Source organism: Myotis daubentonii, chromosome 14 (genome assembly GCF_963259705.1).
Source record: "Myotis daubentonii chromosome 14, mMyoDau2.1, whole genome shotgun sequence".
NCBI classification, from domain to species: domain Eukaryota; kingdom Metazoa; phylum Chordata; class Mammalia; order Chiroptera; family Vespertilionidae; genus Myotis; species Myotis daubentonii.
In genome coordinates, this window is record NC_081853.1 from 28,869,038 (window position 1) to 28,894,306 (window position 25,269).

At 51.8% G+C, this 25,269-nt stretch overlaps 1 protein-coding gene across 1 annotated transcript; it reads left to right on the forward strand.

The window, feature by feature from the left end:
* Positions 1-1,343: 1,343 nt before the first annotated feature.
* On the forward strand, positions 1,344-22,239 carry RBP1 (retinol binding protein 1). Its single transcript, XM_059663797.1, is given in 5 exon segments — positions 1,344-1,502; positions 1,504-1,606; positions 2,046-2,224; positions 20,332-20,433; positions 21,999-22,239. Coding segments are annotated over 5 exon segments (582 nt in total). The 5' UTR covers positions 1,344-1,358; the 3' UTR covers positions 22,053-22,239.
* Positions 22,240-25,269: the final 3,030 nt, after the last annotated feature.

The following is a 25,269-nucleotide window of genomic DNA, read 5'->3' on the forward strand; positions in this document are numbered from 1 at the left end:
GACCGGCCTGAGGAGGGTACAGCTGTCAGAACAGTGGGTCTCAACCAGGGGTGATCTCCTCCCACACGCATCCCTCCCCCCCCAGGCATTTCACACTGTCTGGAGACATCTTTGTGGGAGGGGCCACTGGGATCTAGCTAGGGATGCTGCTAAACATCCCCCAATACAACCCCCGCCCCAACAAAGAATGATGTGGCCCAAGATGGCAACAGTGCCAAGGTGGACACCCCGGTGCAGAGTAAGGCGGGTAAGGGCCTGAATTCCAGGCTGCTCCCTTGGATGAAGTGACCCTGCCCTCAAGAGGAGGCATCCTTTCCTAATGCAGCCTGATGCATGTGGAGACTAAATGGTGTGTGTGCCGGAGGGGGGGGTGGGGGGTGGGGGGTGGGGGAGGCGGTTGGGAGGGAGCCACTGTCAGGAAAAGAGAATGTATCTGCTGTCACCTAGGCTATGATTTGTGCAAAAAAGCAATTTCAAAGAGATATTTAGTCTTTAATAGAGGGTCAAAAAGTCAGCCCACATGATGATGTCACCTCCTTTTTGGCACAGAGAGAGGCTTGAGAGCACTGTGCCAAGCACTCCAGGTGGGAAGTGAGGTGTGATCAAAGATCTTCATTGCAAAGGATGAGAAACAACATAAATGCCCATGGATGGGGACAAGCTGGGTACAGTGGACTATCCTGCAGAAGGAGGACACTGTATGTACAGATACGGAAATGTCTCCAGAACATATAAAGCGGAATATAAAAAAGCGTGCAGAACTCTGGTGTGCGGTGCTGCCATTAGGTGACAGGGGCGGAATAAGACCAGCAGTGTATTAATAATTGCTTACATTTGCTTAAAGAGTGGATCTCAAACTTGTGCATGGGAACCTCCCAGAGGGCCTTTTTAGCTACACTTCAAACAACACCAACCTTGTTTTTATTGGGGGGGGGGGGGAGGGGCGGCCGGGAAGGAATGTGGAGAGTGGCCCACTTTTCTCTCTCAGAGTAGAACTGCCCAGCTTTCCCTGACCCTGACTGGGCGCCCACCGGCCTGGCCACCAGCGCAGCGCTTTAGACAAAGGCCTATAAAGTGGCCTCTTTCCTTAATGGCTCCAGCAGCCCGGAGAGACTGTTTCCCAACCGTCAATGGCCGCCGAATGCGAGACGTTCAAGGATTTTGAAGGAATCCTGCAGGAACCGAAGAGTTGGGGCCAATGAAGCAACATGCCCCCCGCCCGCGCCCCCATTTCTTCCCTCATAGATGAGCGAACTGAAGGTCTGATGGAAGGTGGCCGCGGGCCAGGGACAAACCTAGCCCTCCAACATCCCGCCCCCGCCCCCGCCCCCGCTCAGGAAGGAGGAGCGACGGCTACAATGGATCCTCCCGCGGGCTTTGTGCGAGCTTGGAATCCAGCTGTCACCGCCCCACTTGAGGGCGCACATTTCCGGGCTGCCCACCGGCCGGGTCGCTTCGGTAGCCGCTGCCCCGGCAGAGCCAAGAGCCGCCCCCGCCCGCTCCGTGGCCGTCCGGCCCCAATCGCCTCCCGAAATGCCCGTCGACTTCACCGGGTACTGGAAGATGCTGGCCAACGAGAATTTCGAGGAGTACCTGCGCGCGCTCGGTAAGCCACTGCTCGCCGAGCCTGGCCCGGGGCGCCCGCGAGCCCCTCGGAGGCGCTCCTCCCCGGAGCCTGCGAGAAAGGGCGGCCGCCGGGCCCGGGGTGGCCAGCAGGCTTGAACTGGAGGGTGGGGGCGGTCAGGGTTCATTAGTGGTAAATATCTGAGAGTTGGCTCTAAAAGTTGGCTCTAGTCGTGGATGATTTTACTAGGAACGCTGGGCTTGTTTTCCTAGTTGTTTTTTAAGGGGTAGCATAAGGGCGGAAAACTTTGTTGCAAAGAACAAAATAAAGAAAAAGGCGCAAATTGGCTGCGCACAGCGTGCAAGCGAGAGCGAACCCCAGCTGTTCTCCCGGGAGCGGGCTCCCGGGCCCCTCTCCCTTAGGAGCAGTTCTCTGAGTTTTCCGGCCCACTCTCTGCCCTTCTCTGCCCGGCCCCCTGCAGATGTCAATGTGGCCTTGCGCAAAATCGCCAACTTGCTGAAGCCAGACAAAGAGATCGTGCAGGACGGCGACCATATGATCATCCGCACGCTGAGCACTTTTAGAAACTACATCATGGACTTCCAGGTTGGGAAGGAGTTTGAGGAGGATCTGACGGGCATAGATGACCGCAAGTGCATGGTGAGGATCTCCTGCCCAGGGGCGGGGCTGACCAAGGGCTGGGCTCATTCATTTGAGAGGATAGCAAGGGCCCTTGGCCTGGTGCCCCAAGTAGGCAGCACCCCTCATCCAGCATCCTCCTCCGTGCAAACCGGATGGTTATAGTTCTAAAAATTTCGGCTGCTTTAGTTTCTTCTGTGTCCTGACATGTGCTTTATACACTTGACTCCGCCTAGCCCTCCCAACAACCTTTGAGGGAGGTATGAGTACACCCATTTAACAGATGAGAAAACTGTCTCAAAGAGATGAAGTAACATGCCTGGAGCAGCACGGTGAGGGAGGGATGGGCTGGAATTCCAGGCATGTCTGTCGACTGTTCTCTGGCTGCACTCTGGGTGGTGGAGGAAGGAGAGAGAGCAGGAAGGGAGGAAATAAAGAAGAAACACAGGAAACCCTCTTGAAGTGTAAACTTCCCATATGACCGAGCATGAAGCCACTCTAGGAAGCAGGGGCCACTGTGATCCCTGCCAGAAGCCTTCTGACCTGCCCCTTTCTGTCCCCAAACTGGGATTTGGCTCCTGACCGTCCATCCCGGTCCCCACCTGTCTTCTGCTCTGCACTGCAGAGCTTCCTTTGAACCTTGCAGCCAACACCTACTGGAAAGGTCAGCTCCTCTGCAGCTCCAGCCAGAGGCTGCAGCAATGGGGGGGGGAGGTGGAGACCCGCCCCCAAGGGTGGGAAGCTGGTGACCGGGAGACCCCAATTAGTGCTGCCACAGCAAACTCCGGAAGGGCAGCCCCAGGCCTCCATCAACATTCTCTGGTCACTGGGAGGTCAGGGTACTCGGGTCTCCCTTTCACAGTCTTGGGTCCAGAGCTGGTTTCTGCTTATCGATGAGGCCCTCCCTCTTGTCCTCCCCGCCCCCTTCCGTTATTACGGGGGTCTGCTGTTTGCCCTGCACTGCGCACAGCCCAGGGAGGGAGGGGTTAGTCCCCCATATTATGCAATAGCAGGCTCCCCAGGAGAAGGGCCTGGCGAGAGACGGGATCTGAGCCCTAGGTCTTGGACTTTGAAGCCCACGCTCCGGCTCTCGGCTAGGTTCCTCTCTGCTGGCAGCCTGCGCAGAAACCAGACGCTGAGGCTCCTTAGGACAGGAGTTGAGGAGTGCTGGTGTCGGACTGAGGAGCCCCAGGCCTGGAGGACTCATCCTCTGTTGTTGATTCATCTGAAGGCAGTCAGGAGTGAGTGTGAGCCTGCTGTTCGGCATGATAGCGGAAGAGGGGGTGGCCGCTCTGGTGTGTCCTTGGAGAGGCCGGTAGTGGGAGAAAACACTATTGTGTCTGTAAAGACCCAAGGCCTCTCATCTGCCCAGAGGCTCTGTGGGAAAGGTCTGCCATGGTGAGGTGGGGGCCCTGCCCTGCCTTTCAGACCTCTGCCCATGATCTGCCCCCTGGCCCGCTGCATGGAATTGCACTGTAAGAATAGTCGTCCCCAGCTCACTCCTGGGGAACTCACAGAGCACAAAAAACATCTGTTTATTTTGGGTCACCCACAACCTCTGGAATGTGTTGGCTTGAACCTGGCTAATTATCTTTGCTCTTTTATTCCCTCCATTAATGCGGAAAGCATTCATTGATCACCCAGGAATACTAGCTAATACTCAAGGGCTTACTATGTACCTGGTACTGTTCACATTTTATTTTAATTCGGTCTTCACAACATTCTACAGATAAGAAGACCGAGGCAGGGCTTGCTGTGTGGTCTCTGGGAAGCAAAGTAAATGGCAGAGGGAGGATTTGAATTTGGTCTGTCAGCACCAGAGTGCCTGCCCTTAACCATTGCACTGTACCCGCCGCTTTCCTGATGTGCTAGTAGTCACTGCTCCAGGGGCCGGGACACAGCCCAGCACGCACAATCCCTGATGTGCGGGAACTCATAGTCTTTGTGGCGGAGACACACAGTCCATACACTGTGAGATCAGTGGTGACAGAGGGAAGCACGCAGAGGAGGGATCCAGAGGAGTTCTGGAGAGGGGCACTTCTGCACTTGATTATAAAAGAAGAGGAGGAAGGGAGGGTTTTGGACACAAGGGAGGGACACATGGCCACCTTCTTTTCTTAACCCAGCAGTAGGACAGTGGTAGGTGAGCAGATCAGGGAGCCCAGCGGCTGGGCAAACCGGATGACGTCGGGCAAGATTCATGGTCCCTTCTGCTGTCCCAGGACTCACTAGATGGCCACTCTTTACTTTGCTGTTGCCCTTTGGGGAGGAAAGGCCCCTCTGCCCAGGCCTGCCCTTGGCCCCCATCTCGCCTTTCTCTCCTGACTGCCCAGCTGGATGGCGGGCCATAGTGAAGAGCGTGCTGTGGGAGGGTTAGGACAGAATTACAGGAACTGCCAGCCTGAGGCTTGTGAATGGAGGGGAGCTGCATGCCAAGATGCCATGCTGGCGGTGGTCTCTGGGCCCTCAGGGGCCTGAGCAAGGTGGTGGCCCCTTCTGCTCCACACGCTCTGCACCCACCAGCCAGTCCAGCAGCTGGGAGGAAGCCAGTTTGTTCTCAGCATCAGGTGGCTTCATTCTAACATGTTCTTCCCAGCACATTACAAAGGTGTCATTTCTCACCTGGGATCATTCATTCAGGTGTGTTCATTGCTCTCTCGGTCCTACAAGTATTTCGAGGTGCTGGCTCTGTCTTTGCAGCCCTTTGTTACTGAGATGAATCATATGAGAGTCCTGCCCTCACGGAGTTCGGGGTAGTGGGGGAGACAGGCCACAGCAGCCAGTCATACTGTGATGTGTGCCATGGAGGGAGGAGAGGCAGAGAAGTACCTCCGCCTGGCTCTGGGGGGTCAGGAGAAGTTCCCAAGGAAGTGGAGTCTAAGCTGTGGCTTGAAGGATAGACAGGAAGTCGCCAGGCAAACAGGAAGAGGATGAGAGGAAGGCCAAGGCCAAGAGAGCAGCACTTGGTGGGTGCTATTTCGGACTTACCCCACACCAGGCCCTGGACTCAGTGTGGGGTCACGGAGGTAGCACGGCCCCCTGGAGCCCCCAGGCCGGTGGAGGAGACAGATGCATCTTCAGGCCGTTGCAGCCCAGTGTTGTGATGGAAGCACAGTGGGCTGAGGAGCATAGAACTGGGGTTTGGGGGGCAGTGGTCATGGAAGGCTCCCTGGAGGAGGTCACAACTGAGTGAGGCCTTGAAGGACAAGTAAGAATTAGGGCTGACTTGGAGAAAGGATAAAGCATTCCAGGCAGAGGGAACCATATGCACAAAGGCCCAGAGGTCAGAAAAGGCCTGGTTGGGAGGAGGCTTCAGGTGAGAGAGGTGCAGTCTGGAAGACTTCAGTGTGGCTGGCGTGCAAAATGTGGCCAAAGGAGAGGAGAGTGATGAGGACTTAAGGAGCCCACAGCCTCAGGGAGCGCTTTGCTGGGAGAGAGTGGTCAGCCTGCTGGAAGAGGCGTGGTCAGCCTGCTGGAAGAGGCGTGGCCAGCCTGCTGGAAGAGGCGTGGTCAGCCTGCTGGGAGAGGCGTGGTCAGCCTGCTGGAGAGGCGTGGCCAGCCTGCTGGGAGAGGCGCGGCTAGCCTGCTGGAAGAGGTGTGGCCAGCCTGCTGGGAGAGGAGTGGTCAGCCTGCTGGGAGAGGCGTGGCCAGCCTGCTGGAAGAGGCGCGGCTAGCCTGCTGGAAGAGGTGTGGCCAGCCTGCTGGGAGAGGAGTGGTCAGCCTGCTGGGAGAGGCGTGGCCAGCCTGCTGGAAGAGGCGTGGTCAGCCTGCTGGGAGAGGCGTGGCTAGCCTGCTGGAAGAGGCGTGGCCAGCCTGCTGGGAGAGGCGTGGCCAGCCTGCTGGAGAGGCGTGGCCAGCCTGCTGGGAGAGGCGTGGCCAGCCTGCTGGGAGAGGTCAGGCTGACATTCCTCTCAGAGGTTCCCTGGCTCAGAGATCTCTGACCCTGCATCTCTTCCATGGGAACAAGATAAGTTTCCTAGCCAGAGGGTGAAATCTGGCCTGCAGATATGTTTTGTTTGGCCTGTGCAATGTTTGAAAAATTTCAAAGCCAGTTGCCAATTATTGCCAAAGATTGTAATATTTCATAGAAAAAAATCCATATTTCTAGCTGTTCTTACCAAAAAAAAAAATCACGATGCTAAAAACACTGGGTGCCTGATTATGTCTGTGCCATGTGGCTCCCTGAGACACTGTCACAGCTGCCCCCTTAGATGGAACAGTCTCCAGTTTACGAAGTCCGCTCACCCCACCCTGTTCCCTGAACTCAAGGATCAGCTGGCCCATCCTCATCGCTGTGCCTTGGGTTCCTGAGCAGCTCGCTAAGCAATGGCTCCCTAAGGGCAAGCCAGCAGCAGCAGCAGCACCTCAAGAATGTTAGAAACAGGTTCTCCGGCCACGCCCCTGGCCTGTGAATCAGAAACTGCAATCCGGGTTTCATGGTGCCCACCAGGTGGTTCTGATGCAACTAAAGCTTTTGATCCACTGCTTTGGAGTAAAAAAACATCTCTGTGCCTGCGCCTCTCTAAACCAGGTGTAGAGAGCCATGTGCCGCTGGCCGGTTTCGTCCATCACCTGACCCCTGTAGATATTGCCATCCATGCCCAGAATCACAGACATGGCTCACGCTCTCTGCCCAGGCTGAGGCATGCAGGGATTCAGATCCGTGTAGCCAGAGTCACTCACAACGTTTTCAGTCTGTTCTGTTCAGCTCTGACACGCCCCACAAGCAGCAGAGGCTGTCATTTTGGTGGAAATGTATAGACGAGACCCAGGTTTTCTCCCCTGCCTCCTGCACGCCTTTATCCATCTAGATGACATCTCCAGCCCAGTTTGAAACCATTACCATTTATTGAACCATTATCATTTATTGAATGGAGCAGTTGTAGGCTGTGGCAGGGTGGGGGACCTTGAAAAAGGAAGGTGCTCCTCAACTTCAAATTGTGTCCCCCACTCTGGGGCCAGGGGATCCCTGGGAATGAGGAATGACGGGGTTCTTTGTTCCCAGCTCCCCCTAGCACGAGCAGCTGATTCCCAGGAACCACAGCCAGCCTGCTCTGCGTGGTGGTGGCAGAAGGGCCATTTGTCATCCCACCAGCGACACCGGGTCAGGTTTTCCCTGGAGGGGGTGGCTTTGTTCACGCAGGAGCCTGGCGCCTCTTCCTTTAGCTGAGGCCTCGCCTTCATTTTCAGCTCTGAACTCAGGATGACCCCTTCCACAGAGCCTGCCTTCCACTTCCAGCCTCCGCCCTCCTGTGCAGTCCTTTGTTTTGATTGTAAAAGGGAAAAAATTCAAATAGCAGAGTAGAGAGTTAGTCGACTGAAATGGAAAGGACCCCTTCCCTCTCTTGGCCCGATTCCCACTCCCAGAGGTTATTCCTGTTACTGTTTCTGGTGGATCTGTCTGGAAATCTTCCTCCATCTATTAATCAGTTAATTAGTCAATATCTCTAAAGCCAAAAAGGAAGGAAGAAAGGCCCACTTCAAATATCGGTGGTGTTTTTTTAATTGGTGAAAGAGAGAGAAACATCGATTTGTTGTTCCACTTATTTATGTGCTCATTGCTTGATTCTTGTATATGCGCTAACCAGGGATTGAACTGACAACCTTGGTTGTATCAAGAGAATGCTCTAGCCCAGTGGTCGCCAACCTTTCAGATCTCACGGACCACCGGTTGGTGACCGCTACTTTAGCCAACTGAGCTACTGGCCAGTGCTGTACATTGGTTTTTCACTCAATGATATTTCTTAGGCATCTTTCTATATCAGCACTTATAGATTTTCTGAATTCTGTCCCTTTTAACCATCTATGTTTCCTTCCATTCCCTCCCTGACTTTCTTGCTTCCATCTGTCCATCACCCATTCATCTGTCCATCTACTTGTATGTGGTATACATGAAATCCACCAAACTGCTGTTAACACTTGGGTATAAACTGTTGCCAGCTTTCTGATCCTCTTCTTGACTCATTAAAGCAGCAGTTCTCAATCTGTGGGTCGTGACCCCTTTGGGGGTCAAACGACCCTTTCACAGGGGTCGCCTAAGACCATCGGAAAACATATATAATTACATATTGTTTTTGTGATTAATCACTATGCTTTAATTATGTTCAATTTGTAACAATGAAAATATATCCTGCATATCAGATATTTACATTACGATTCATAACAGTAGCAACATTACAGTTATGAAGTAGCAACGAAAATAATTTTATGGTTGGGGCTCACCACAACATGAGGAACTGTATTAAAGGGTCGCGGCATTAGGAAGGTTGAGAACCACTGCTTTAATGATTAAAGAGATTTTTTTGGTTCTTATTTTTTAAAAACACAATGCCAATGGCAGAAGTAACTCCCTGGGCTGCAGAGCTGAGAATGCCGTCGGGTTTGGCAGCCCGTGGGAGCCTCCTCTGCCCAGATCAGGCCCCCAGCATTCGGCTGGTGCCTTTCCCGAGTGGGAACACGGAGTTTCTTTCATTCTTAGCTGAAGTTCTCCAACCTTTGAAATCGTGTCAGCAGCATGCTTGTGAGGATTACTAAAGGGAGAATTAAAGCAACCCAAATAAAATTCACAAAGTAGCTTTCAAAAATCCCACTGGTTTGTTAGGTTTTGATTTTTGTTAGGCTGCAACAAAGGAAAATAGCATGTACTCAGTTCTTACTAAGTGCCATGCCCGTACCAAATGATTTTAGCAATTTTCCTCTTTTGGTTCTCACAACTGCTATTCTGAAAGTGTCATTATACCCACTTTACAGAGGAGAATCTGAGGCTGACAGAGGTTAAGAACCAGCCGGTGGCCGAGGAGGGATTCTGATTAGATAGTCTCTGTTACAAAGCCTCCCATGGAGCTCTGCTGAGGGCTGGCACTTACTGTGAGCCCCATCACAACCTGGAGGTAGTCAGTATTGACAAGGCGTGACGATGTGGAGAAGAGTGACCTTAAAGGATTCACACAATGCCTCTGTTTTCACATCTGCAAAATGGGCATCATGACTGCTGCTTACAAGGCACTTTCTGAGGACCATAGAGATAGTTCAGGGCACTGTGCCTTGTGAAGCCACAATGCTGTGTGCAACCAAGGGCCAGAGCCCTCTGATGCCCTAGACTGAAGGTTTACCATCCCAGTCTCTGAGGATGTCCAGCCCCTCACAGTCAACCCAGAGCCCTGGCTCCACAGGGCGTGGAAGCAGAGAGGTGGGTGGGGCAGAAAACCCCTCCACTCTCCCCTGCAGGCATCCAGAGTCTGTAACTCGATCACTGCCATTAGGGCCCCATGTCCCCAATGGAAGTCTCTCGAAACCAACCCCTCCAGCCCGGGTCCTATTGCAGACATTTCACATGTGATTGGGATTTATTCATATTTGACTTGGAGCTGATGGGAATCTCAGAGAGCAAGGACCATGCCTGGTTCACAATAACTTCCTCCCTGAGAAGCATTTTTGATATTTTTGTTGCTGTCTCTGTTATATAAATTGAGTTGTGCTAGAGCTCGCGCGCATACACACACACACACACACACACACACCCTTGTCCTCCAAAGGGGAACCCCAGGTCCCTGTCCTGCTGCCTGAAATGCCTCCATCAGAGCACATTAATTTTGGTTAACTATCCAAAGACTTCTTTCTGTGTTCCTTTAATATGTAAATACCTCAGAGTGCTAGCTAGCTGCCTCTAATACAGTGGTTCTCAACCTTCCTAATGCCGTGACCCTTTAATACAGTTCCTCATGTTGTGGTGACCCCCAATCATAAAATTATTTTCGTTGCTACTTCATAACTGTAATTTTGCTACTGTTATGAATCGTAATGTAAATATCTGATATGCAGGATGTATTTTTCATTTTCACAAATTGAACATAATTAAAGCATAGTGATTAACCACAAAAACAATATGTAATTATATATGTTTTCCGATGGTCTTAGGCGACCCCTGTGAAAGGGTCGTTTGACCCCCAAAGGGGTCACGACCCACAGGTTGAGAACCGCTGCTCTAATACCTGGGTGTCAATGCTCTCCTGCCTGCCTGCCTTCCCCCTTCTTTCCTGGCTAAGGATCCTAGGTCAGATGGGAGCACTCTGGGGAAGAACTGTATAAAGAAGATGGGCCTGAAGGCAGGAGGTAAGGGTGCAGGGGAGCCCAGGCTGCAGCACCCACCTTTGTCAGCCTTGCAACAGACTGGCTCCACCCTCAGAAAATGAGGGGAGAAACCCCATCTTACAATGTGTGCAATGAGTCAGAAGAGTCACCTTAGAGATCCTCCTTATGGGATTATAGTTCAGGAAAATCATTCAAAAGAAAAAAACAAACTGTTGGTAGGAAGGTATCTGTAGCTGTGTGGTAATAATCCTCAACGACCCACCCCACGTGAGGGCTATTACTCTGTGGCAGGCCCTGCCTCCAGCCATCCTGGAGGGGACGCTGCTCTCCCATTTCACAGACAGACCTGAGGGGCCTGCCCCCATCACACTGCTGGTGACTCGCCTTCAGATCTCGGGGACTCCTGCTTTGTGTGGTTTACAGAACAGGCTGCCTCCTGCCGGTGTTCCTAGTTGCCAGGTGACCACGGTGGTTGGAGTGACTGGCGTATTAATTCCATAGAGCACCGCGTAGCCATGTAAATGATCCCCGTGAAGATAAATGAAAAGCGTTTATGGGCAATCAGTCAACAAGTTCCACACATTCTGCAGCTTAGCGTCTCTTTCCCCATTCCCCATCCCCACAGTTCTGCCCACCTCTTACCTGTAGTAATGATAGCAGCATCTCTTGTGCTTACTGTGTGCCAGGCTGTGTTCCGTAGATTGTTTTATTTAATGACTGCATTGGTCCCCCTCCCTCTGCCTTCAACACTGCAGCCCAACCTTCCCATTCTAAAAAGGGAATCTGATCATGCTACTCGAAGCTCAACACCGCCAGAGGCTCCCCAGGGCTGACAGGCAAAGCCAGGCCACACCTGCCCTTTAGCCCCATTCCCTACCTCACACCATATACTTTTCCCCCCTCACCCTTTGCAGGTGCCTTCACTTGCCATCCCCTTTTTGCATTTCTCTGCTCACTTCCCTGGGATAAGGCCCCCACCTCCTCCTCCAGGAAGATAAGTTCTCATTGGTCAAGACCAGCCCAGGTTTAATTGCTCCATCAGTCTTGTCCTGACTCCCCATCCTCATTCTTGCCTTCTCCTCCCTGCTTCTCTCTGCAGGTGCTGCTCCCCAGGAACCTGTGACACCTCTTAATGCATCTGAAATTCCAGACAGTGGGGCCTACTCCTTTGTATCCCCAGTGCCTAGCACAAGGGGCTCCAATGTGTTTGTCAAATGAGTGTTAAGTACAGATAGCAGGCCCTCAAAGAATATAAATGGTCGCCATCAATCCTATCACTGCAAGACCCACTTGCCATTTAATAATAGCTAAAGCATGTCCATATTTCCCACGTGCTAGGAATTCTAAGCACTTTCCACGCAATCATTCTTTAATCCTCACAATTCCCTGATGAAAATGCCAGCATTCTTCCTGTATTATCAATGAAGACAATGAAAGGCAGAACAGGTGTCTTGTCTGAGATCAGGTAGCTGGCAGAGCAGGGCTTGGCTCCTGCTGGTCTGATTCTAGATCAGCCGTGGGCAAACTATGGCCCGCAGGCCGGATCTGGCCCGTTTGAAATGAATAAAACTAAAAAAAAAAAAGACCGTACCCTTTTATGTAATGATGTTTACTTTGAATTTATATTAGTTCACACAAACACTCCATCCGTGCTTTTGTTCCGGCCCTCCGGTCCAGTTTAAGAACCCAGTGTGGCCCTCGAGTCAGAAAGTTTGCCCACCCCTGTTCTAGATTGTCACTAGAGAGAGATGACATCGTTGTTATGCTAAGGGGGTCAAAGCTCTGGATTAATCCCTCTGTGAAGCTCCTGCAATCTGAAATGCAGTGTCCCTCCGCAAAGCGGCCGTGTCAGGGAGTGGACTCGTCGGGTGCAGAGGAGCGACGTCGGGTTTGCCATCCCCGATGGTGGAGGCCACTTTGCAGGCCAACAACCCAGCTTCAAGGGCTGAGGGCAACTGCTCCTGGCCCTCCTTCAAGCTCTTGCTTGTCCACCGCCCAGCTCCCTCTGAGACAGTCTGGCTGATTTGTAACCAGTTTAGCTCTGGAGCCAGACTGTCATCTTGGGAATCTCATCTCTGCCACTTAAAACCTACTGCCCTTAAGCAAGTTACTTCGCCTCTCTGTGCCTTTACTTGTCCGTGAAGTGGGGATAATTATACAGTGAGAGATACCTACTCCCTGGGGAGGAGTAGATGCAGGAAAGCCTGCTCGCAACTGCCCTAGTGATATGAATTATTAATTCTCGCACCTTGTAAACCATGTCCATCAAAAGACAAATTCTGGGGCCTGTAACGTGTGAAGGGACACCTGGCCGTCCAGAGAAAAGCTAACAGGGTCCCATGAGCGGAGGTAGGCCCATAGACACAGGCTGGGCAAGGGCAGAGGGGAACCACTGCTTACCAAGTATTGTATGTGCCCAGCACTGAAATTGGTCCTTGCAGCCCCATGTTTCACTTCCTCCTTTGGCTCCGTTCCATGGCAAACCCATTTTGCAGATGAAAAAATGGAGGCTCCAATGTGGAGTAAGTGGCTCGAGGTCACCCCGCTAGAAGGAGGTGGGCATGGGTTGGAGCTCAGGCCTGCCTCTGTCCTGCCCAAGGCTCTCTTTGGGTCACTCCTGAGTGCCCAGCTCCGGCAGGAGAACCCAGGCCCACAGCCTGCAGTAGGTGCTATTTCCCGGTGACAGCATCCATGGCAGCACGATAGTCCTGTGGGTACAGGGGCAGCGCATGTTCAGAGTTGGGCAGAAGGGGGTTACACCATGGCTGATGCTCTCGCTGGCTGTGTGGCCCTGCATGATGACCAAGTGCTCCGGGCCTGAGAAAGTCGGGGCCCTGTCACACCAGGGGCTAACCCCATTTTATAAGGCTGACCTAAGGAAGAATGAACAGCCACATTGCCTGGGCTATCTTGCCTTTTAAAAATGGGTGTTCATGGCCTGAAAAATAACTAGAGTATTCCTATTCATTCAGCAATGGTGATGCGCCTTTTCTCTGCCAGAGATTCTAAGGTGGGCGCTGACATCCTTCTGGGACTGAAAGGATCCAGACCCCTGACCTGCTCCCTCTTCCCCGATTACCGAGCCAGCATCTCTTATCTTCTGGGAGCTGTTTGTTTCTGTCTTCCTTGAAAGATTAAAAAAAAATAGAGGCGGACTCTGCTTTTCAGAGCCCCTCTGAGCCTTTTTGGCAGGATTGCGTCCCCTTATGCCCCTCCCACTTCGGATGGACCCGATAATCCTTGCACTGGCTGAGTAGCAGAGCCGGCTCTGCCTGCCTGAGAAGCAAACATCTGGATTCTCCATTGCACCAGGCTTGGCTGGTGGAGCCACAGAGATGTGAGGTTGAGGAAGAAGAGAGGCTGTGAGTGGTCTCCCCAGTAAATTCAGGGGTGGGAGTGAGTGCAGGCTCAGGCTCCATGGGGAGGGTTATGCCAGGAGAGTCCAGCAAGGCAATGCCCCTCATGTCGCCCCTGCACAGCCTGCATCTGTCCAGGCTGTGCCCTCTCTCTGGGAGTCTCTTGGGCTTCTTTTTCAATTTTTACTTTATAACCCAGACTTTATGAAGTTTTTGGTGTCAATTCCAGCATGACCCCCAATATTACCTCTTCCAGGAACCCTTCCCTGCTGGACCTCTGTTCCCAGGTCAGAGGCTGATGAGGAGGCTTCCCCCTTGCATAGCTACATGCCGGCACCTGCCTTTAACCAGCACTTCCCGTTCTGCTGGAATCCTCTGTCTGCTTGTCTTCTTTTCCAGTAGTGTGTGACCTGCCTCTGTGTCCTGCACCTGACGCTGGTGTGCAGGCGTGGAACCCGCAATGGCTGACTGTTGTTTCCTTGCACAGAACCGCGCTGCGAAAGCCTACTGCTCATTCAAGGGTCAGATCAGGGCACGGCAGAGCACAGTAGCCAAGAGTGCTACTAGAGGGCAATCTCATCTGCCCACTTCCTGGGTGCATGACCTGGAAGCCTCAGTCTCCACATCTGTAAAATGGGGAGAAGCATAACTGCTCCAGGTGGTTTAAGGAATCAACTTGCTGCGACCCATGTTCTGTTTAATGTCCTGTCCAGGACGTAGTGAGTGTTCAGTGTGTGTTGTTAGGATGATGATGGTGACAGTGATCCCCTTCCACCAGGAAGCCTTCCCAGCATCCCAGACCGTGTACACGTCTGCCTTTCCTGCAGGCTGAGCCCAGCCTCAGGGCCACCCTCAGTGCTGGTCCCCTAGGACTGCGTGCAGTTCTACAGGAGCTCTGCGACCATCTCCAGCCCCATTGCCCTCCTCCCCACCCAGAACCATGGCCTCCTGGGGCCTCGGGATCTCGGACAGTTTTTTGTTTAAAATTGATTCTGGGTACTTTCTTACATGTTTAAGGAGGTTTGAAAAATAACATGTCAAGAAGAGTCTTAACATTTTTTGGTGTTTTTGTTGTTGTTGTTTGGTTTTTATTTTTTTGAGGGGAGACAACAGAGTCTTAACATTTTATCATTGTGTTTGTCCTAAGAATTAGTTATCATTTGCTATAAGCTTCTTTGTGGTATTGGAATTGCATTCTTCATGCCCACAAAGGCCTTTTTGTGGCTTCATTGGTTTGTAGTAGTTGCTTTTAACAGCGTTTATGTCCCTAATTACTTGTTCACATTTTAAGGCTTTATTAATTTAGTTTTAATCTGCTTTTAGAGTGAATTGGCTTTCCCTTCGCATGTGCTGATTTTAGATAATTGCCAGCCCCCTAGGAATGGATCAGAGGAAGTGGAGCCAGCCCAGCCACTCAGCAGCAGCCTGGCCTCACGGCAGCGAGTGCACTCCTCAGCCAGAGAGAAGTGGGTTTAAGTGATGGCTTGACTCCTAACCCCTAGGTGGCTTGGGCTGGTGACTTAACTAAGCTGCGTTTTTATCAGCTTTAAAGGTCAAGTGAAGCACTATGGAACCCTCCCCGCACAGGGTTCTATGTGACCCTCCTTGATCTTCCCACAAGCTCCAGAGGCTGAGAACGTCCTCATTGTCCCAGGAACCCTCAAAGGGTAGAGCACACTGGAAGCTCGAACCCCAGGAGGAAGGGCCAATTGGCCTCGTGTAGTAATTCACACCACATGTGAATTACTGTACACTGTCTGGGTTTTTCAATTCATTCCCCAAATTTAAAGAGCACAGGTTTGGAGTCAGGCCTGTGTCAGTCCTGGCTCTGGCCTCTGCAGGCAGAATCAGCGTGGACAAGACCTGCCCTGTGAAGCTCTGGCTCTACAACCACAGAAAACAAGATCCACTCCCAGCCTCTGGGAGGTCCATAAGCAGGGGGCCTCCTAGAGCTGGGCAGGTGAGAGTGAAGGGATGAGTGATTGATCGTCCCCCTGCCCTGCTCACCGGAGTGGGAGTTTGGACATGTGGCAACTGTAACAAATGTCACAAATTCTTGGCAGCCAACTTGAATCCCACTAGTTGTGGTTCAGGCCAGGTCACTACCAAAGATGAATCCATTTAATGGGAATGGCCTGTCACTGCTAGTACAGGTCACTAGCACAGGGCCAGGAGGCTCGAGACTTCCCAGGGACATCCTTCCTCGGGCCGCCTGCAGGAGTCAGGTTTTCTGTCACTGTCCCCGTGCAGCTGTGCCAGCGGGGCTTTCTAAGTGGTCAGGGGAGCTAGGCAGTGGCTTTTAAGGTGACAGTCCCTTGTCAGAGTGATGCAGAGCTGTCTGCATTCATCTGTTGGTGCATGTCTTTTGGGGAAAGCTGCTGACAAGGCCAAAGCATTGGAGGTTATTCATTTTTAATAGAAAAGTTAGACTGGCTTTGCTTTACAACCAGCTGCTCTGGGCTCCAGCCCATTGGCCGACTTTTAGGTGGACTATGCGATGAGAATTGCTGTTGAAAGGGGAGCTGAGTGTAGCCATACTTCCCCCCTTGTCCTTGGATTTGTCTGGGCTTCATATCCAAGGTGACGCCCCAGAGCTCATGGGGTTGAGGACTGGAGGCAGCACTGCCCATCCCTGTGTTTTGTACCATGTTCACCTCAGCCCCCAGAGCAAGCATGTCAAACACAAAGGCTAACACAGGCCAAATAAGCAAGGTTTGAGTTTACGTGGGCCACAAAAAAACAAAAGCTTCAATTTTCATAGAAACGTGGGTTATTTCGATAAAGACATGCTGAATGCAAAGGGCTGAAATAAATGAGTCATTGTTAACATCAAATAATAGAACATTTTAATAAAAATATTTTTTCTTGAACATTACCTTACCAGACACTGAATAACTGCACAAATTCATAAGCATTATGCAAATAAACCTGTTTTTCTTGTTCTCCGAAAGCGAAATATTTCCTGTTGTGCACACCAAACAAGTCAGTCCAAGACTAATGACGTGGCAATCGGCTGCTAAAATATTCACTGCTAGTATTAGTGGAGAGAAACGGTGCTCCTGTGCAGAAGGCACAGAAGGGAAATGAATGCAACACGATTATAGTAATCAGTCAATTAGCGAACATTGTAGTTCGTTATTAATAATCATGTACAACAGGATATTGTAAAAATTAAGTTATAAAATTTTTATTAAAACATTTCTTACATACGTTATATTGGCTGGGCCGCAAAGATATTCGCTGTGGGCCACATGCGGCCCACAGGCCGCGAGCTTGACATGCTTGCCCCAGAGCATCTGCCACTTGGGAAGCATCAGGAACATACTTTTGGCTGAAATTTCCCCCATGAGACCCCGATTAAATGGACTCTGCAGGGTGAGGGTCCAAACTAGACTGAATGAGATCTGGGACAAGCTGAGCCCCTGTCCCAGACCTCACTGCTCCGGGTCTAGCAAAGGCGGCCACAGAATGGCCTCTTCCTGGGTCCCGGGAAGGTGGTTATCAGAAGATCTCTTTTGTGTCATAAGGGAACAAGGGACCATTGTTTGTTACCCATTCCCCTTGCAACATTGCCTTCTTTCCTCTCCATTGTTTGTGGGTGATCATCTCCTCCCTGGCTCTCCCCCTCCCCCCTTTTCTGTTCTTAGGATAAATCTGATCCTCTGGGCAATGGATAGTTTATTCCCACAGGACACAAAGCTTAAAAGGAACTCCCTCCCACCACAAGTGACTGTGGAGTAGAGGCAAGAGAACTAAGTCACGCTTTTGGAGTCATCACAGCTATCTGTGGGAAGGCTCCAAACAGATCTTCTGCCTGCACAAAGACTCATTCAATTTTACAGCAAGCGGACATAGCCGTGCTCCTTGGCGCCCAGCTCAGCAGGCGGCACGGCCTCCTGTTGGAGCCACATCTCTGGGAAGGGAAGGAGCTTCTGAAACATTTAGTCATGATAAATAGCACACCCATCAGTCTTCACGAAAGACTTTAGTTATTGTCCAACTTCAGCAAGCAAATCCCATTCATATCTGAGCTCTGCCTCATATGCCAGCCCTAATTTTTAAAAAACAGAGATATGTATATGTGTATCAATAGAAAATAACACTAGACAGAAGTCTAGATGTTAGAGTAATTATCTCTGAAGAAGCAAGATCCCACACATTCTTTGCATGACTATGTTCTTTTTAGAGCATTTCTTGTGTTTTCCAGTACAGAGGGTGTGAATATGCTCATTGATGCTTCCGTTTCCGGTAGAGGCAGAAGTATGCATATCGTAACCGAGACCCAGTGAGTCTCTCTTGGCCTCTGATGAGTCTGGAGCCCTCAGTATGCAGAGTAGACTCTGGATTAGCACGCGAAGAGTAGCTGTTCAGGTATTCTTAGCAGCTCCTTGAAGTCCAGAGCTGCCTGCTTTCTCAGTCCCCTCTCCCCTTCACAGGCCTGGGATGGACGAGGCGGCCAGTGAATGGGCATCTTGTCTTGTGACTTGAGGTCATTAATGGTTATGACCCATGTCAACCCTCATCAGACATGAACTTCATTATGCTCTGACTTGGAAGTGGGATCTTCTCTCAGGTTTGGGGCTGGCCATGTGCCCCGAGTGAGCTCTGCAGGGGAAGAGCTGCCCCCACCCAAGTCCTCCTGTGCCCCGTCACCTCCAGGGGACATGCTCCCGGGGCAGAGGTCCGATTTATTCCTGTGCAAACAAAGGTGGGGGAACAGCTGGCTCCACCTGTCACCCTTGTGCATGTGTCTCCTTGTGGCGTCATCCCAACAGCAGAGGGCAGTAGTGATCAGCAAGTCCAGGAAAGAGATGGGTTACCAGCCAGGAGCAGGTGGTCCTCCTATAGGGAGTGGCCACGCTCACCCCACACCCATTCCCAGATTTCTCCTTCTCTCCTGAATGCTTATCAGGCTGTTGCTGAGTGTCCTGACTCAGCTGAGCCAGGGCAGGAGCACAAGAACCCTAGAACCTTACCTCTGTGAAGCGGGGCCTCTGACCCCCTGGCATGACAGATGGGGACACTGGGGCCCAGAGAAGGGACTTGCTCAGAGTCACACAGGGAGCCAGGGGCAGAGGAGTTCTAACTGCTTTAGTGAGGAAGCAGGCCCCGGTGGAAGGGCTGTTCAGCGGGAGGCGGGTGGCTGCAGGTAGGAGAGATGCCCACTGCACGTGTACACAGACCCCAGCCTAGACCACGAGCTCCTGGATTGTCTCACCTCTAAATTCCAACACTCTGAGCCCCGTATTTCTGGGCGGGCCCTTTGCCGCTCCAGTAAGACCGTGATGTCTCCCATTGGCACAGGCTGGGCCTCCTGCGGTCTGTCCTCCCTTCCGCACACCCAGCGCCTGGCAGGGCACCCAGTGCTCAGAGAAGATGTGAGGGCTCAAGGTGGTGGGTGCAGATGGGTAGCGAGCACCGACAGGAAAGGGGACCTCCTTCTCCCCACCATCCCGAGAGCTTTCTGAGCACGTCTGTGCTATCTCGTCTCTGGGCCTTTGTCTCATGGTGGTCTCTCAACAGCCTGCTCCCCACTCTCCCTTTCTCTGCTTCAGCTCCATTCTTCTGTTGCTCAAGGCCCAGCCCTGGTGCCTCCCCCTCCCAGAGCCTCACCTTCCCTGACTCTCATCTGGATCCTCCCCCCCCTTGGTCTGTAACTGGTGACCCTGGGCCACTAGGGAAGCTGTGAAGGTCGGTGGGGAGGAGGACTTCAGGGCCCCGCAGGTCTGTGTTCTGACCTGGCACTACCACTGACCATCTGGATGAACTTGGCAAGTCTCTTAGCCCGATCTGTAAAACGGAGATGCTAATCCATGTCCCACATAGACAGTCAGGAGGATCCTGAGACGCACTGGAGTGCCTGCAGGAGCTGCCACTCCTACCTGTAGCTGGCATTTGTGTCTGGGTTGTTCTCTGTAAGATGAACAGCTCTTTGAGGGCAGGGGTGTGGTCTTATTGGTGTCCCAAATGAATGAATGAGTGAATTCTGGGGATGGGCAGAGAAGTCTGTGAAGTCTGCTTTTTACCAGCAAGATGCAGGACAGCCGCCCTCACCGCCCCCCCCGCCCCCACACACACACCCAGTGTGCACTCAGCCCTTGGAAGCCCCTCCTCCCTTCCAGCCCCATTCTCAGCTGCCCCACCTCAATGACATTTTCTCTCCTAATTACACTTTTAAATGAAATTTGTTAAGGTTGATGTAATTTTTAAACTGATTTGCATATTTTAATTTAATTTTAATTTGTTGTTGTTAATCCTTACCCAAGGTTATTTTTCCATTGGTTTTTAGAGAGAGTGGAAGGGAGACGGGAGAGACAGAGAGAGAGAAACATCAATGTGAGAGAAACATCAATCTGTTGCCTCCTGCACGAGCCCAGACCAGGAGCCAGGGATCAAGTCTACAACTGAGTTTCCTGCCCTTGACTGGAAATCAAACCCAAGACCCCTCAGTCCTCAGGCCAGTGCTCTATCCACTGAGCCAGACTGGCTAGGGCTGATTTGTATATTTTCATAAGAGCATGTGATGGACGGGGAGTATTAAAGAGCACGTGATAGACAAGGAGTATTAGGCTGCAAACTTTCTGTAAAATTGACTGAATGATCGATTGGGGTTGCCCTTCCTCCAGCCCTCGGGGTGGGTGCTAGCTCAAGACTGACATAAACTCGTTTTTTGCCTGGCAGACCACGGTGAGCTGGGATGGGGACAAGCTCCAGTGTGTGCAGAAGGGTGAGAAGGAAGGACGCGGCTGGACCCAGTGGATTGAGGGTGACGAGCTGCACCTGGTAGGTTCCTAGGGCGAGGGTGGGACTGGTCCTGCTGTGGTTCCTATTTGCAAGATGAGGGCATAGAGACTCACCTCCAAGTCACACAGCTAGAAAGTGGCAGAACTAAATTTACTCCCAAGTAATGTCTCTTTTCACCATGCCAGCTGTGGCAGGCAAGCACCCAGGACAATTCTCTAAGCAAGACATGATCTCAACAATCCAGGTCGGGGAGGTGAAGCCTTTCTCAGCCCAGCTGTGGGCCCCACTCACCCTGCCCTCCAGCCTGGGACCTCTGGTCAAAGCTACCTCTGCTCAATGCTTTGCCTGGAAAAAGCACCCACAAATCCAGAGAAGGGACCTTAGCATCCGGAGGGCTAAACGTTTCCTCGGAGAGGAGACCTCTCATCACTTCTGTGCCCTTGGACTTCCCCAACCATCTTCCTTCTAAGAAAGGAGTCTGGTCCAGGTGACCTGGGTTCTAGTCCTGACTCACTGGGTGCCTTTGAGTCGGTACCTTCCTTCCTTCAGCTCATCAGCAAAATGCCCTCCTACCACACAGTAGTTCTGCAAATATCAGGGCCTGCGAGAGCTTTGGGACGTGTACGGGCGAAGAGACAAGAGGGCATTATATTCAGAGGCGGCTTAGGAGGCTACAGAGAGCCAGGCTGCAGTGCCCGGCCTTGAGCATCTCCTCCCTGGGCCTGGCTTCCTCAGCTGCACGAGAGAGGGGAGCTGTGTGATCTCCCCGGGCCTTTCCGCTCCGTGGTTCTGTGGCTCCGTGACAGAGGGTGCAGACTGGGGCCACGGGCCTCTTTTATTTGGCCATCAATGGGCTTCAGACCTCTTCAGCCAACAATTTAACAGGAAATGTCACATGAATATTTTGATTTCTAGCCTTCAAAAAAACCAAAAAACCCTTGGAAGGGGTGGCAACACTGTGCTGTCATTCCCCCTGGCAGCAATCAGCAGGGCTGCCTGCAGGCAGGGCATGGCTTTCTTGGCTATGTACTACCTGGGAGTACTACCTGGGAGTGTTTAGTACTACCTGGGAGTGTTTAATAATAGCAATTTCGGTACCCCACCCACTGAGGTGCTGATAGAACTGGCCTAGCCTGGGCCCAGGCATTTTTCAAGCTCCCCAGCTAACTCCAGCATGCCAGTGGAGCTTGGAAGCAGCATGCGAGTTTGCCACCCGAGTCTGTGGCAACTTATTGAGCCCTTTGAGGGGTCGAGTCTTGTGTCTGGACCTGATTTCTTCCAAGGCTGGGCACAGACTCTGTCCTGGGTTTAGGCCTGAGGTTCGGAGAGTCTTTGGGCCCATTAGGGAGGCAGTGGGAGCATCAGAGGGTCAGTCTTGTTGGTCAGCTCTGAGCCACATCAGTTTCCCAACCAGCTCTCTTCACAGACTGTAGCCGCATCTGCACTGATCCAGTTCAACCAACTCTCCAAGGAATTGGTTAGTTCAAACCAACTCTTGGGAAGAATAGCAGCCACTGAGTATTTCCTAAGTTGCTGCCCCTTGAAGTACTGACCCCTCGTGTGGCCTTCGTCTGGCCAATGACAAGCATCTGTTTTTGTTTCAGGAGATGAGAGTGGAGGGTGTGGTCTGCAAGCAAGTGTTCAAGAAGGTGCACTGAAGCCGGGGCAGACCTCGGTCTCAGGGAGTGAGTGGCATGGGCATGCGGGCGGGGGTCCCCGCTCTGCACAGCCTGGGGCAGAAACGTCCAGCCACCTCCAGGTATCGGTTAGCAGTCTGTCTCTTGGCCTTGTCCCTTTCCCTTTTCTTAGAACAAAACCATCCCAATAAAAGTGCTCTCTGCTCAAGACGTCTCTCTGGAGAAGCTTCCCCTCTGTGCTCTGTTTCTCTGGGGCTTCGGAAGTCGGCTTCCTCTGGTGCCACCCCCGCCAGTAGAGGGGACTTCCGCCGCAGCCCGAAGATTTAGTCGTAATGGTGCACCTGTGTGATCTTTCCTTAGGGCCCTGGCTGGGGGCTGACATCTGTGTGCCTCCCACACTCCGGGTCCACTCAGGGCCACAGTGCAGTGGGTGCCACAGAAGCCAGAGAAGGTGCTCTCCCCGTGGGGACTTAGAGCCTAGGAAGGGGACCCCACCAGCAGAGATCCCTAACTCTGTGTGCACAGGAGATGCTCTAAAATTACTTGTGGATGAAATGGAACTGGGTTACAACTGGGAAACAGCTACAATGAAGTAAACCTTAACCAGAGGCAATTACCTATTTGATTGGATTTCAAAGGTGTCATGAACCGACCCAAAACCATCCCCACCTCACCTATGGGCTGATGTAAAGCCTTCCTTTTCACAATTTTATATATATATATATATATATATATATATATATATATATATATATATATATAATTTTTATTGAATTTATTGGGGTGACATTGGTTAATAAAATTATATAGGTTCCAGATGTATAGTTCAATAGTACATCATCTATATATGGTATTGTGTGTTCACCACCCAAAGGCAAGTCTCCTCCCATCACCATCTATCCCACCTTTACCCTCTACTATATCCCCCCAACGCCATCACTGTTATAGAAGAGACATAACTCGCAAATTCCCCTGGAAGAGGGAAAGCAACTCCTGTTCACACTAAAGTGCAACAATGGCTTGCTGTGCCTTTGTATAAAGAAACACAGGGAAACTGAAGTGTGGTGAGGAGGTGGGAGACCATGGGTGGGGGAAACCCCGGGGAAAGGGGAGGCTTACATGGAGGACCCCCTCAATATCAAGTCTGTCCAGGCTGTGCACTGCCCCCTTGGAACCAGTACTGGGTTAGGAGTCAGATGAGCTCAGTTCGAATCCCAACACATCCACTTCCAGGGCAACACCACTGGACCTCGCTTCTCCAGTCAGCAAACCGCCATAACGATCCACCTCCCGGGCCGAGCACTAGACGAGTGTCCCTCAGACCTGGCTAAGCATTAGAAGCACCTGGGGAGTCTTCAGAACTCCCTAGTCCAGGCCACGCCCCAGAGCAATTACATCAGAATGTGTCAAGGTGGGACCTGGGCATCTTTTGTAGTTGTTGTTCAGCTCCCAGGTAATTCTCATAGGCCACTGGAGTTGAGAATCGCTGCCCTAAACTCGCGTTTCTAACCTGAGGCTGATCCAGCCTCCGTCCAGGGGCATTTGGCGATGTCTAGAGACATTTCATTTATAACTTGGATGGGGCCTCTACTGTCATTCCAGGCCTCTGCCCACTAGATGCCAGTAGCGCCCTCCACCCAAGCTGCCAAGCAGAGGCAGGGATACTCCCGAACATCCTGCAGTGCCCAGACAGCCCCCCCACAGCAAGGAATTACCCAGCCCATATGTCACCAGCGGTAAGGTTGAGAAACCCTGCTCTAGACAAACGGAAGAAATATTTAATGTTTTTCATTATTAAGGTCGTTTCTCTAGCGGAGACCAAGGAAATGAATACTCAGAATTGCCCGAGATTTGGGAGGCCCCTTTGCCTTTAGGGCGCTGGTCTCTGTCCCTGCGCATAGAGAGCTCAAAGGCAAAGACTCCTGTAACAACCATTCATTCATTCATCCATTCATTCATCCCACAATGGTTACTGAAGACCTATTAGGTGCCAGGCACTGAGCTAGTGCCTCACCTGTTGGGCATTCAGGAGTTCCCACCCCATCCCAGGTATTGAGAACCCCGTCAGACCACCCCAGTACCTCCCTCAACAGTCAGCGGTGTGACCCTGTTAGTGTGCATGTGCACCCCATGTCGGAGTCTTGGCTCCATCCGCAGGGGCCTCTGGCCCCAATGGGAGACTCAGCCCGCCTCTGATTGAATGGCTGAAGTAGCAGGACCTGTTGGAGTGGGCAGTGGGAGCCACAGGAGGTTTTTGAGCAGGAGGGTGGCATGATCAGCCTTTCAGCAAAACTAATCTGGCAGCTGTTCTCTCGGTGGTAAGAAGAAAAAGTAGCAAAGAATACAGTTGGAGCTTAGCACAGGGCAGTCCCATTTAATTCAAAATTTGCTTCCTATGAGGCTAATCTTCCCAAAGAAGGATGTGTAAAGTGGGAGGGATGTTTGTTGTTGTGCCTAAATCTATAGCCACGGAGCCAGGCCTCTGGCTTAAAGCGGCTTTCCGACTGCTCAGCAGCGTCTCCAGTATTTTGCAGGGGGCTTGCTCCTGAACGTGGCAGCAGCATGCACCAGCTGGTTCAGCCTTCTTTGTGGCATTTTGGCACCTCTCACCTCCGGTCACAAGCTATTGATGTCAGCTCCATTCCTGGAACACTACTGCAGGCTCCACCACTTAACTGTCACTGGGATGCCATTGTTACAGGATATAAAAAAGATTTTCAATTATAACATCAGTGCCTGAGAACAGAACCGGGCACTAGTCATGGGCTCACTGAATGTCCAAAGCGTGGCAGCATCCCGTGGTGCCCACAGCACTGACCCGCTGGCCTGGTGCCCCAGGCTGTGGGCACAGCATCCCTGGGTCTGAAATTCCCTGGGCCTGCCAACTTGGAAAGGTTTGTGGACTTTATTTTTTTTAACTGAAGAGTTACAGTATTTCAAAATGTACTCCAAACAAAGACTTATTAATATGTTCACATCGCATAACTTCAAATTTTCAAAACCTAGGACCGCCATGTGCAGGAACTCGGGCAGGAAGTGCCAAGACTGAGCCGTGGGCAGTGGCCGGCCCCCTGAGCATTGGTGGGTGGCTAAGCGTCCAAGTTCTGGAGCTACGTGGCCTGAGTTCGCATCCCAACTCTGCTCCTTCCTGGCTCTGTGAGGTTAAGGCAAGTCATGCGTCCCCCATGCCTCAGTTTACTCATCTGTAAATCAGGCCTAACAATTCCTCACAGACTTT